This window comes from Toxorhynchites rutilus, chromosome 3, assembly GCF_029784135.1.
Source record: "Toxorhynchites rutilus septentrionalis strain SRP chromosome 3, ASM2978413v1, whole genome shotgun sequence".
Lineage (NCBI taxonomy): Eukaryota > Metazoa > Arthropoda > Insecta > Diptera > Culicidae > Toxorhynchites > Toxorhynchites rutilus.
Window position 1 is genome coordinate 190,019,396 of NC_073746.1, and position 13,218 is coordinate 190,032,613.

Sequence of the window (13,218 nt, forward strand, 5' to 3'; positions counted from 1 at the left end):
TGCATGGAATCAGCGGGAGTGTAAGGGACATCTTGAAGGACGATCCAGCAAGAGTAGCAGCGCTTGTCTGCTACCTAAAAGATGCCGAACTATTTTTTAAGATCTAGCGTCTGAACAATGGATCAGTCAAGAAGATCCTTGTTCCTTCCCCTCCACGATGAAGGGGAATAAGAACACGCCGGCATCTTCAACGGCACGGCTTCCTCTCCACTGGCCTGGAGCCATGGTCCGAGGACATCCATGCCATCTGGTCCAACAAGCAAACAGCAAGTTCTTTGTTAAGTCATGTCTCGCAAAAGGATTTATATGTGTTAAATTTTTACGTCCAATTTTTATGTGATAATTTTATGTGCAATCTGTTCCTAACGAAACCTTGCGGCAATGCCGTCGATAAAGAGGCGAACCAGCCCAGGAGGCTGAAAACCTCTCAAATAAAGAATAAAAAAAAAAAAAAAAAAAAAATTATACACTCCTAGTCTATCTATGAACCTGTTGTCCGTACCGGCACTCGTCCAGAAGCAAGCCACGGTCGTTTTCGATGTCGCTGGTTCTTGTATTCTACATAGAGAGGTTGTCGTCGCCGTGGCACACCTTAAGGAAGGCCTGTACCAAATCAAGCAACCGGAAGATACTGTAATGGTGGCGGGCGGTCACCACAATAAAGATTGCAAGCACGTCTGGCATCGGAGATTCGGTCATCGGGACCCGAAGGCTATCGAACGTTTACAGCAAGCTGATCTGGCGGATGGTTTAACGATTTACGAATGCGCTGTTGACGAAAACTGTGCATGCTGTTTGAAAGGCAAAACTCCTCGCACTCCTTTTCCGAGCGAATCCAAATCCAGATCAAAGGCGCCCATGGATCTGGTGCATACGGACGTTTGCGGTCCGGTCGAGGTGCCATCGATCAGTGGTTATCGATATTTTATGACCATGATTGATGACCACAGTCGCTATTGTTTACTCTACCTATTGAGCGAGAAGTCGGAGGTCGCAGTCAAAATTGAAGAGTACGTTGCGTTTGCCAAAACTTTTTTCGGGCGGACGCCCAAGGCCATACGCTCGGATCAAGGCGGTGAGTACAGCGGAATGCAGTTGCGGTCTTTCTACAAGCGCGAAAGAATCTCAGTCCAGTACACCGCCGGCTACCGTCCGCAACAGAACGGGATTGCGGAGCGGAAGAACCGCTCGCTTATCGAAATTGTACGGTGTATGCTATTCGATGCACAACTGGATCAGCGATACTGGGCGGAGGCGATCAACACGGCCGTGTATCTTCAAAACGTGTTGCCTACGAAACCAGTCGACGTTACACCATACGAGCTTTGGAACGGTGTAAAACCCAAGGTCGACCACCTGCGAATCTTCGGTTGCACAGCGTGGGTCCACATTCCGAAGGCAAAGAGAAAGAAGCTGGATGTCACCGCACAGAAATTGATTTTTGTTGGCTATTCAAACGAACACAAAGCCTATCTTTTCCTCGACACAGCCACACGGAAAATCCATGTGAGCCGCGACGTCAAGTTCATCGAGAGCGGCACGGACACCATTCCAACGGTTGAGCCGACACGAAGCAATCAAGCTGAGGAGGTGGAGTTCAATTTTCTGTCACGAAAAATTCCGATCGAACCCGAAGCACAACCGGAGACTGCAGAAAACGCTGAACAGGAAAGCGAGGTTGGGAGCCATTCGGATGACGATTTTTACGGTTTCAGCGATGAAGATACTCTACTTGGAGAGGAAATCAACATCGAGGAATCGAAACCAAGGCGATCTCTACGACTTATGAAAAGTTTCCCGCCCCAACGATTCGACGATGTCACCAACGTAACGAAGCACGTAAACGAAGAACCCCAAAACTACTCCAAAGCGATCAACAGTCCGGAAGCAGCTGCCTGGAGAGCCGCAATGAAGGAGGAGATCGATGCGCTAAAAGAAAATGGTACGTGGGAGCTCCTACAACTACCTCCAGGTCGAAAGGCAGTAGGTTGTAAGTGGACGTTTAAGAAGAAGGAGAACGAACACGGACGAGTGGTGCGGCACAAAGCACGACTAGTCGCCCAGGGATTCGCACAGAAATTCGGCCAAGACTACGACGAGGTATTCGCTCCCGTCGTACGTCAAACGATTCTCCGAACAGTCCTCGTTTTGGCCAGTAAGCAGCAGATGGTGGTCAAGCACCTCGATATCTAGAACGCCTATCTGTATGCGGAGCTGCAAGAAGACATGTATATGAAGCAACCCGCTGGCTTCGATCGACACGATGGCATGGTTTGCCACCTCAAGCGCAGCATTTACGGACTCAAGCAGTCCGCTCGAGCATGGAATAGGAAGATCGACGGAGTTTTCAAGTCCATGGGCTTCCACCAAGCTGAAGCCGATACGTGTCTGTATACCCGCAGCTATGACAGAAAGGTGACCTACATCCTCATATACGTGGACGATATGGTCGTCGCCTGTAACTCCGAGGAAGATTTTGAGGAGATTCGTCAACAGCTCCAGCATCACTTCAAGTTATCCTGTTTAGGCGAACTCAAGCACTTCTTGGGGATTCACGTGACGAGAGACGGTGACCATTACACTCTCGATCAAACAAGTTACATCGAAAAGATGATTCGACGATTCGGACACGATGAAGCCAAGCCGTCGAAAGTGCCGATTGACCCCGGATACCTCAAGCAAAAGGAGGAGTGTGCATTGCCTACAAACACGTCATTCCGTAGCCTGGTAGACTGTTTGCTTTACGTTTCGGTCAACACCCGACCGGACATTTGCGTATCCGTCTCACTGCTGGGCAGAAAAGTTACAAACCCTACAAACCGCGACTGGACCGAAGCCAAGAGAGTCCTTCGATATCTGAAGACTACAAAGAACCATCGTCTGCACCTGGGATCCGGATGCGGCGAGATGGAGTGCTTCGTGGACGCTGATTGGGCCGGTGACGAAGGAGACATAAAATCGCATTCCGGATTTCTGCTTAAGTTCGGCGGCGGTCTTGTCGACTGGGGAACACGGAAGCAAACATGTGTCGCCCTTTCCTCGACGGAGGCCGAATTCGTAGCGTTGGCGGACGGATGTCAGCAGCTAATGTGGTTCCGAAAACTACTGAACGACTTGCAACAAGCTCAAGCGGAACCTATCATCGTATGGAAAGATAACCAGTCGTGCATAAAGATTGTCGAATCCCAACGTCTTGAGAGACGTTCCAAACACATAGATACAAAGTATGCTTTCACGAAGGATCTACACCAGCAGCAAATCATTGATCTGCGTTACATGCCAACCGAGCGCATGGAGGCCGACATCATGACGAAGCCGTTGGACCGCGTGAAGCTAGACAGACACCGAACTGCCATCGGAGTCAAAGATCCAAACGAGACATCGAACCAGCATCATTGAGGAGGAGTGTCGGGTTACACAACCGTGTGACATCGATGCAAATTCGACCCTGACTATTTATCCAATTTCTACACATTTCTACACACATACTCGTTGCTATGGATACGGTAATAAATAAAAATTTTCATTCCATCTTCGTCACTTAGAAAGTAACTACGTTTTATTATTCTGCTCCGTTTTCCATTATCCTGCGATACTAGGTAGTCAGAAGTTAGCCACAAAAGAGGCCTGTGAAAATTGGCTATCCGAGTTTTTTGCCAATAAGGAAGCGAGCTTCTATAACAGGGGTATTATGAAGTTGGCATCTCATTGGGAACAAGTCATCGAACAAAACGGCGCATATTTGACTTAAAACAGATAATTGTAACTAATTTTATGAACAAATGAAAATTCAAAAAAAATATCGCAGGACTTTTTTGACAGCCTAATATAACTGAAAATCATGTATTTAAAAGTAAAAAAATCCATGAACAGTACTTACCTAAGTATGGAATACATGGTAATCTAAGATCTTCCAAATATTCTCTAAGTTTAGCCCAGTTATTGCCGTCGTGGAAAATATCCGCCAACTTTTCGAATTGCTGTTTGTCTTTTTTCGATACATGTGACCATGTTTTTTCGAGACGATATACGCTAACACTTTTCAGTGCAGAAGTTATCGCGAACAAGGAATGCAGATTGTTTAATTCGTGTAAATGTTTCGCTACCTGAATCGTAAGACCTGTCAGTCAACGGTTAAGTACAACGTAAATATTTGATATACCTTTATAAAATGTGTTATTATTTCCGCACGTTCCTTTGGAGATATCCCATTTAGAACCTCCTGTACGGTCCAAAATATGGTATGATTAAATCGTTTTATGGATGTAACCACATTTGGGGAAAATTCAAGTTTATTCTTTTTGTTCCAGGCACAACTTGTTAGCTCATCTGGCTTAATGGAAGCAAACACCGGGAAATCTAGCAACGTTAATTGATTTGCGAGTTCTTCTGGTGAAATTCGCAAACAGCTGATAATGATTGAATCGATATTAGCAATAGATACATTCGGTGGGAGACTTTGTGATTTGTTTTCTGGTGTTGGACATCGCCTGTATAAACATACGAAACTAATCATTCACACTTATTTTATAATAATGTAAAGCGTTTTACCTGTAGGATGTAGCTTTGCTGCGATCGATGATTGATTCTATTGGTCCGACAGATATAGATGAGTATTTCTTATGGCATTGGCATTTTGATATTTGGTCTTTGGCGCAACTTTTATTTTCTGATCCACTGAAGAGAGATAACTGTGGACCACATGAAAGATCGATTCTAGCTGAAGCCTCTGGTGTATTTGGTCGATACAAATGTTCCTCAGAGTACTGTGGAATAGTTACAACAATAAAAATCAACTTAATAAAATTTCAACCATTTTCACATACACTGCGTGGAACTGAATAGGAATCGAATCTCAATTGATTCAACGACTGATTAAGGGGGTAGAACACTATGGAAACTTGAAAAAAAAAATAAAAAGGAATTTCTGGCCTTAAATATTCTCTGGAATGTATACTTTACTGTAGTTTTTGTCCCAGGTTTGTCCGATGCTTCGTTCCAAAGTTACAAGCCAATTGATGGACCCAAGACTTTGCGTAAGTGCAATTTCAAATGAAATCGAACTAAAAATGCAGATTTTGAAAACTTGTATTTTTATTAGAATGAAAGTTTGCATTTCGTTTGGGTTGAAGGAAATATGAGTTTTCCACAGCATTTGGGAATTTTTTGATTCAAGTGTAACTTTTTAAAAGGGCGTATCGATTTTAGTAAGAGAAATCTTTGATAATTTATATCGAAATAGTGTCTTAGAAAGAGTTTTGTAGTATTGATGTTAAAACGTGGAAAAAATATACACTGAGAAAAAAATAGTATTTACAAAAAAAAACTTTAATTTGCAGTACAGTCAACTCTCCCTTACTCGATGTTCTATAACTCGATATTTTCTCTAACTCGATGAATTTCATGGCACCTTTGATTTTACAAGCATTCTTCTTTCCATAACTCGATACCTCCCTAACTCGATGCCTCCCTTACTCGATGGGTTTTGATTCATTTTTCCATGGATTTGTTTTGATGTTTTGACGTAGGACTACGTCTTTGATTTCTGTATTGGGGGGTAACTCTACGAGAAATGTAACGTTTATTAAAAGTTTTCAAATGCATATTACGCAGAATCGTTCTTACGATATGTTATAATATATACCATTAGACGGCAAATTCCAGCATCCAGCATTTTTTTCGCCTGAGACATGAACAGTGGAAATAATAAAACAAGTGAGCAATTTAACAAATAAAATAGGTATATTTTGCAAGCGGATGCGAAGGTAAATCATGTATTATGCATTCTTTCTTCCAACTTCGTTCCCATGAATGTTGTATGTAACACAAAATTGCGTGCAATAATTCTTTCTAACAAATTAGCAAGATGTTGAAGTAATCAGATGCAAGATTTCATGCATCACTCAAACTTCATGCAAGATTTCACAAAGCAACGAGGAAAGTGTCACCCATACAGTGATGGTTCATTAATTAGGAGGAGGCAGCGATTATCATGCGAAGACATATTGAGATCGGCATTACATCGCATCACAAAAATGAAACGAAATTAAATATTAATATTCTTCATGACTCTCAATAATTCTCAATGACTCAATTCCTTCTATGATAGATTAAGCAGTAGAACTAGTACGACTTAATTGTAATAGTCTGCAAACGAACATTATTTCATCTAAATAACTACTGCTCTCGATGCCTTATAATAAGACTAATAATAAGAACAACACAATGGAAAGAAATCATAATACCATAGCCAACCATTAAAAATAAAGCAACTTTATGATTTCATGTGTATTTTACCTCAAAATATCACGAAATCGTGAGTATTTTCAACTTGTTTTTTCGTTTCTTCCCCATAAATTTCATATTCAATATAATCAATGACGATATTTGTTTTGTTTATCGATCCACATATACTTCTTCTACCATTCCATCCTGTTATGTGTCACACTGATATTCATTAATCGTTTTCAGTTAGACAATTGAACTTCCTGCCAGAAGATTATTGTTTTTCTTTGTTTACCGTTTGAAGGTTATAAGTACTTACAACAAACGGCCCTTTGCAGGGCTACTATTTTTAGTTTCAAAAGAGTTAAACTAACAGATTTCTGAACAATAAAAAGAATTACATTTAAAATAACCAAGTATAATGGCCAGGGCCCGAAATCTTCGACGGTGAAAAATGAAGACCGACTCTACTCCCAGTAGCTCCGCTTCGACTAGAGCTGCTTCGGCAGTCACCGCCAACAAAAAAATGACTTGACTAGAAAATGAATTGACTAGCGTTGACTAGCGAGGATGACTGGTGAACTAGTCCAGTCAGTGGTTATTTTAACTGACTCAACTAATGAATATAAATCTGCCTCTTCATTCAACTGACTTCACTCCACATTTCCATTTCCCCCTGACGCTTATTTTGTGCCACCGTATGCAATCTTATTGTACGTCCATATAAAGAGGAATGAAAACTTGACTCCTGATGCAAAAAAGTAGTTACCCCATCAATGGACGGTTCATTTTCTACCCATCGTGAACTCAAACCAACTATCTTAGACATTTATCAAGTATGCTATAATGGTCCTATGTGCACCCGTGGCCGAGTGGTTAGCGTCCCACACTATCATGCCGGGTGTTCGGGTTCGATTCCCGTTCTGACCGGGGGATTTTTCGTCAAAGAAAATTCTTCCGGCTTGCACTGTGGTCACACGTATTCTAGAGCTTGCCACTCCAGAGTACATTTAAGGCGTGTTATTCGGCATCGAAATCTCAACCAAGTATTAATGAATGACGCTAGTTAATGAACACGTTGAGACGGCAAAAGTTCCACAGGGAACGTTAACGCCATTAAAGAAAGAAGAAGCTATAATGGTCCTCGCGTTAGTATTAGTTAGTATTAGGCGTGCAAAGTACACACAGCACGCTATTTTATACGTGTGAGTAATTTTCGTGTACGATACAAAAAAATCTAGCTAACCTGTAGCGTTTGTCAAACCACGGTGAACTCAAACATCGATGCATGCATAAAGATACATGGGAAAGAGAGAGAGGAACGAATTCGTTTTGGGGGAAGTCACTTCAAAATGCAATGAGGACAATTTGACTGGGAAGAATGAAATGATATAGTCGAGTCGGTAGAGGGAGATAGCGACTAAACGCCCGACTGACTGTTCAGTCGTTTTGGCGGAAAAAATGCGTGAAGAAACCAAAAGCCATTACTAATAGCGAATTCGTTTTTGTTCAGTTTCCACCCCAGTGCCGCACTAACTGCTGTCAAAACGTTTTTTTATTCACTCAGTTTCGCACTCAGTGTCGCACTAGTTCGCCCCGAAAGCTGTTAGTTTCGCACTGAGATGTTTCACGGGTTGGCACTCGGGTTCACCAATACAACTATACTGAACTGTCAAGTTCCGAATATTGTTTTGGAAAATCTAAAAATAAAGACTATGAAAATGGAAAACCTGCTGCTTTTGCTTTTGTATTATTGGAATCGTAATCCAATTCGGATTCTGATTATGAAGAGTAGAGTAGATGGCTTTAAGCTACGTGTGCTTTCATTGGGAGGTGAAAATAATGATGGATATTCAGGTGGAATAAATTTCAAAATCAAAATTATGAATGAAAATTTACTTTAACGTATCGAATATTTATTTTATGTGATTAAATAAAAGTTTTTTTCCGATATCGCAGAATATTGAACGAAAACTGTGTCTAATGATGGTTTTATATTATAATAGTAATTATTTGTGGAACAAACAGGAAATGCATCGACAAATGGTTAAGTGAGTGTCAGAACTACATGTGTTAGGTAATCAAACAATATTAAGTAAAAATTTTCATTCAAACTTTTATATGTTTACACTGCACTTGGCCCTTCTGATCTGATGGAGAACAATTTACCTCCCAAGCACTAATATCACCACCAGACGTCGACACTGTACATTTGCCGTCGTAAATATAAACAAATCAGACTATATAACGCACACCAAAAAAACACCGCATTCGTGAAACTGAAAACTTTTTTTTATTACAGAGTCAGTTTGGCACTGACTCAGTTTTAAAAACGAATTCGCTATAACTGACTACGGATATTGTCAGTCGGTTAGTCAGCCGACTATCTTCAGTTGACTATGACTATACCGTGCCCTGATAATGGTATTGTTATGTACGGTAGAGGATCATACTTATATCTATTTCTTCTCAAAGATGGTCATGTTCGTTGATAATCTCTCTGATTAACGACTGCAAGACTGCAAGAAATAGAGGATGTTTGTCCTTTTTAACCCTGTAATACAGCATGCTTACAGTATTTAAATGCACTCTATAACCCTTCAGATATACCGGTATTAGATCAATAAGGTTAAATCTGAGACTATTTTATTTGTTGACAGTACAGTACCGTTCGATTGATCAACGTCATTTAATGATTAGTGCGAAAAGGACCAAAACGTGATTTGCTGTGATCTGATCCCAGATACCGATATACTGGAAAGCTGAAGATGGTAGTCCTATCGAGTTGGAGAATATTCAGGAATGTTCAGATGATTGTGTCGAAATTACACTCCCGAACGTTAAATTAAACCTGAAGAATATGTTCGGAATATTGAAATCAACCGAAAATGTTCCTGTGAAATTATTTGAACATTTCTTTGTGGTTGAATTGCTCCTGTGTGATCGTTATAAATTAGTTTGAATAATATACTTAATGAATATTTTCTTTGTGAACCTAATTCCTTATGCAGGTCGGACTCGAGTATAACTCATCATCGCGGGAGAATGGTTGATCAGATCTACGTCGTCCATATATTTTGTGAGTTTGTCTTCACCTAAATAAGAATGATAGAGTACTTCGAAAAATATTTGAGATGATTGGAAAAATTCGAAAAATGACTATGCATATCTTTATATATAAGAAGAATATTTAAAATAAAAAGGGAAAATTCGAAAATAAGAGGTACGCATATGTATGTTTCGCTGTGAAAATCATCATTTAAATCAATTTTACAGATCTGAACGATAATATACAAACTCTGTTGAAGTATATTCGTTATTTTAACCAACGAAAATATTTTCTAGAAATACATTATATGGCCGAACAACTAGTACTTTATAATTAAGGATTATTATAATTCATTATATTCATTATATTATAGACTTTTCAAAGTCTCAGTAAAAATGCCGGAAATGTATAGACAAATGGTGAAATAAGAATTAGGAATACGTGTTTCAACTAATTATTAACATGGTGTAAAAAAATTAATTTAAATTTTAACATTCTAAAACGGCCTCCGTGTCTTCTAATCTGATAAAAATTACACTATCGAGTTTGGGACCCAAATCGAAAGTCGCCACAGACATCGACACTGACAACTGAGCTGAAGAACTGTTCATAAAGAACAGCTCTTTTAAATGAGCTGAGCTGATCTGAGCTGTTCATCATGTAAGCTGGATTGCACGCCTCTAGTTCATAGTGTACTACCCCCTTAAACGATTAGACTATGAGCAGCAGGCTAAATAAAATATCATGATATTTGTACTATGATATATCCATTTTTACACAAACATTGAAGGCATTTTCTGATTGGCATTGAAGAAGTGGGAAGAAGGAGCGGTTGACTAATCGGACTTTAATTGATTGCGGACTCAGGAGCTACCCACCATATGATAAATGATGGACTCTATTTCTATGAATTCAAGGAGGTCGAAAACCCAGCAGTCGTTAGAAGTGCAAAGGTAAAACACCCATTACTAGTAGGGAAGGTACGATAATGGCAAAGCGTTTGTGTTTGTAAAAAGTACCATATTTTCTCTAAAAATGGTCGTGTATGTAAAAGTCTAAATTTTAATCTACTATCATTATTCCGTCTGTTGAAAACAGAAGTTATACCTTGGCAACATGGGTACTATGCTGCCATGAGTAACTCAATCTGAGCATTACGAACTAATAAACTGTAAAATCCTGATATCATTTTTACCGCTACCTTTTGTGGTATATTCCACTTTTTCCTTGCAACTTTTTTTTTATCATTTTGTGTGTATAGGAAGGATTAAGGATTGAAATTAATAAGTTGAATTGGGCATGATTGTATTTCAAATTCACTACTTACCGCTTCACAGCGTAAACTGTCTGATGATAGCTCTCGCGGAATTTCAGAATATCGCATCATTTCAATTAGTACATCATCACCATGTTATTTCAGATAGATAAAATACCGGAACATCATAGATTCAACAAAATTGGAGTATATAGCTCGGAGCATTTATCCTAAAATTTACGATGAATGATTTGTAAAATGCGATTTTGAAATTTTATAGACACAGAATCTGTTCATTCATTTCTTATATTCATATTTAACTCAATCAATTTACTGTGTTCGGATATTGCACTTACTTTTACATTAGATTATTGAGTAAACAGTAGGCATATCATCATAATCCATCAGCAATTTTATACGATAATGTAAAACAGATTCACTATATCCGGTCTAAAGCATAATTGATGTCTGCTTGACGATTTCAGGAATTAAAACAGTTTCCTTTCCATTCTAAACAAATCAAATCTATTGTACAATAAGCGAAAACCCGTCTTCACTACTTTCATTTATGTTGGATATAATTTCACAGACAAAAGGTCCACACATTTTGTATCAAAGTGACATTTGAGTGGGGGGTCCCATGGTTGTCAACAGATGTAATTTCGTAATGTAATAAACGACAGTGACAGAAACGTAGACGTAGATAAGGGGCTGTCCACATACCACGGGGACAGAAAAAGCGCCGTTTTAGACACCCCCTACCCCTCCGTGGACATTCCTTATGCCCCTCTCCCAGTTGTCCACGTGGACATTCTTCCTGTTTTTGTAAAAAAAACAAGAAAATTATTTTTTTTTCGCTTAAAAAGTTCGGTTCTATTTTCTATTCTATGTTTTCATTGATAAAAAGGAGAGCCTTATTAGGGCATCCGCACCAATGCGTTGTTACAGACATTTTGACAACCCTCTACATAACGCAGCAACCCCACTGGTGGTTGCGCTTCAGGTGTGGGAAATAGTAATCTGCCACTCGGTGAATATTTATTTACATTTAGTCGGCCGCCAGCACTTCGAATACACTCGGTGAATAGTGAGTTAACAAATTTGGCAACGCGATAGCAACCGAACCAAGTGTTGCTATTTTCAACAAATGTCAAACATCTGTTGTGTTTTTTTGTGATTCTGCTCTGAAGTATTATTTCGAAAGTTTATATATTACATTTATCTATCAAAAAATGAACGCGACGAAAAGAGAATCAACTGACACTTGTCATTTCTTCTAGTAATAGCAATCGTATTTAGCAACCTGCGGTGCGAAAAAGAACTGATACTATAGCAACCGCGATAGCAACGACGGGTGCGCAAATCGAAGAGTTCATAAATTGACAACGGCTAAAACTCGCGACTTCTTCTTCTTCTTCTTCAATGGCCTAACGTTCCTAGAGAAACTTCGCCGTCTCTACGTAGTATTACTTGCGTCATTTTTATTTGTACTTAGTTGAGATTTCTATACCAAATAACACGCCTTGAATGCATTCTGAGTGGCAAGCTCTAGAATACGCGTGATCACAGTGCAAGTCGGAGGAAATTTCTTTGACGAAAAATTCCCCCGACCAGAACGGGAATCGAACCCGAACACCCGGCATGTTAGTTATGACGCTAACCACTCGGCCAAGGGAGCACGCGACTCGCGACTAGAAACCCTGAATAATAACGCATTGGTGCGGATGCCCTTAATATTAATGATTTGTTTTAAACTCTTCGATTTTTTTAAATATTGTTCGGGAAGCTAGCTCATTGTTTACATCCGAATTCCATTTACGTCATCTTCATATCCAAACCAAAAAACAGGAAGTGGGTTATATCTATGGTATAACCGCAAGGGTGACGTAGGACTATCGTTGATTTAGAGATCATTTGTTTGAAGTTGAATCTGAATTCGTTCTGAATGAATGAATATTTGGGGGACGAGAGCGTTACGTTGGAGGCACAAGGTTTTATGCATCCAATATTGGATACGGAAATACCCTACTGATAGGGAAGAATAATCTTCAGAAGCTATCCTGTTGATTGCGATTGATTGAAAAATCACAAAACCAAATGTATTTGGTCACAGTGTTACATGGATAGAAAACATTAAAATAAACTCTTTCATATGAATGTAATTTTAAATTCCCAGAGGAACTGGCAGATTATTTTCAGTAACGATTAGATATTTCCACATTTTCCTCGATACCGGAAGCCCACCTATTACGGACCCAGTAAAATTGAGCGCTTCCAGGCGCAATGCAAATTTTGATTTAGTAGCGCATTTGGCGTAATTAAAAGAACAAATTTATTTGTAAACAGATTCAGGCGAGCATATGTTTTGACTCAGCCTGGGTCTGTATGAGATAAGCGCAACAGGCGCAAATAAAAATCAATACCAGTGAAAAGGGACTGTTTCTCTTTCCATCTTTAGCTTCCAACAAGATTACCGTGCCAGATGTTTTTACATCCGAGCTTTAAGAGTTTAGATAAGACCCAAGCGAGAGCACCGGGCCACCCAAGGGGTGCTAGTTTGATCAAGTGCGGCCCAGATAGGGAGCCAGACAAAAATAAATATTTACTGACGGCAACTAGCCAAGTTAGGTTTGTGCCTTATCGCATGAAATGTGCGAAGGGCCGAAAAAGGAAAAGGCGTGTAAACCAC

At 39.8% G+C, this 13,218-nt stretch overlaps 2 protein-coding genes across 7 annotated transcripts in view; one reads left to right on the forward strand and one right to left on the reverse strand.

Moving 5' to 3' along the window:
• LOC129780338 (ras-specific guanine nucleotide-releasing factor RalGPS1) overlaps positions 1 to 11,142 on the reverse strand; it is a 64,859-nt gene extending 53,717 nt beyond the window's left edge. Inside the window, exons 1-5 of one of the 2 annotated variants that reach the window (XM_055788490.1) lie at positions 10,886 to 11,142; positions 10,602 to 10,759; positions 4,552 to 4,766; positions 4,163 to 4,490; positions 3,881 to 4,106 (exon numbers count right to left, since the gene is read on the reverse strand). In XM_055788490.1, the coding sequence (XP_055644465.1) occupies positions 3,881 to 4,106; positions 4,163 to 4,490; positions 4,552 to 4,766; positions 10,602 to 10,661 (829 nt within the window). In that variant the 5' untranslated portion in view covers positions 10,662 to 10,759; positions 10,886 to 11,142. The remainder of the gene's footprint in view (positions 1 to 3,880; positions 4,107 to 4,162; positions 4,491 to 4,551; positions 4,767 to 10,601; positions 10,760 to 10,885) is intronic. The other variant, XM_055788491.1, reaches the window with a different exon arrangement.
• LOC129780339 (uncharacterized) overlaps positions 1 to 13,218 on the forward strand; it is an 81,391-nt gene that overhangs the window by 61,289 nt on the left and 6,884 nt on the right. The gene's annotated exons all lie outside the window — the stretch shown is intronic.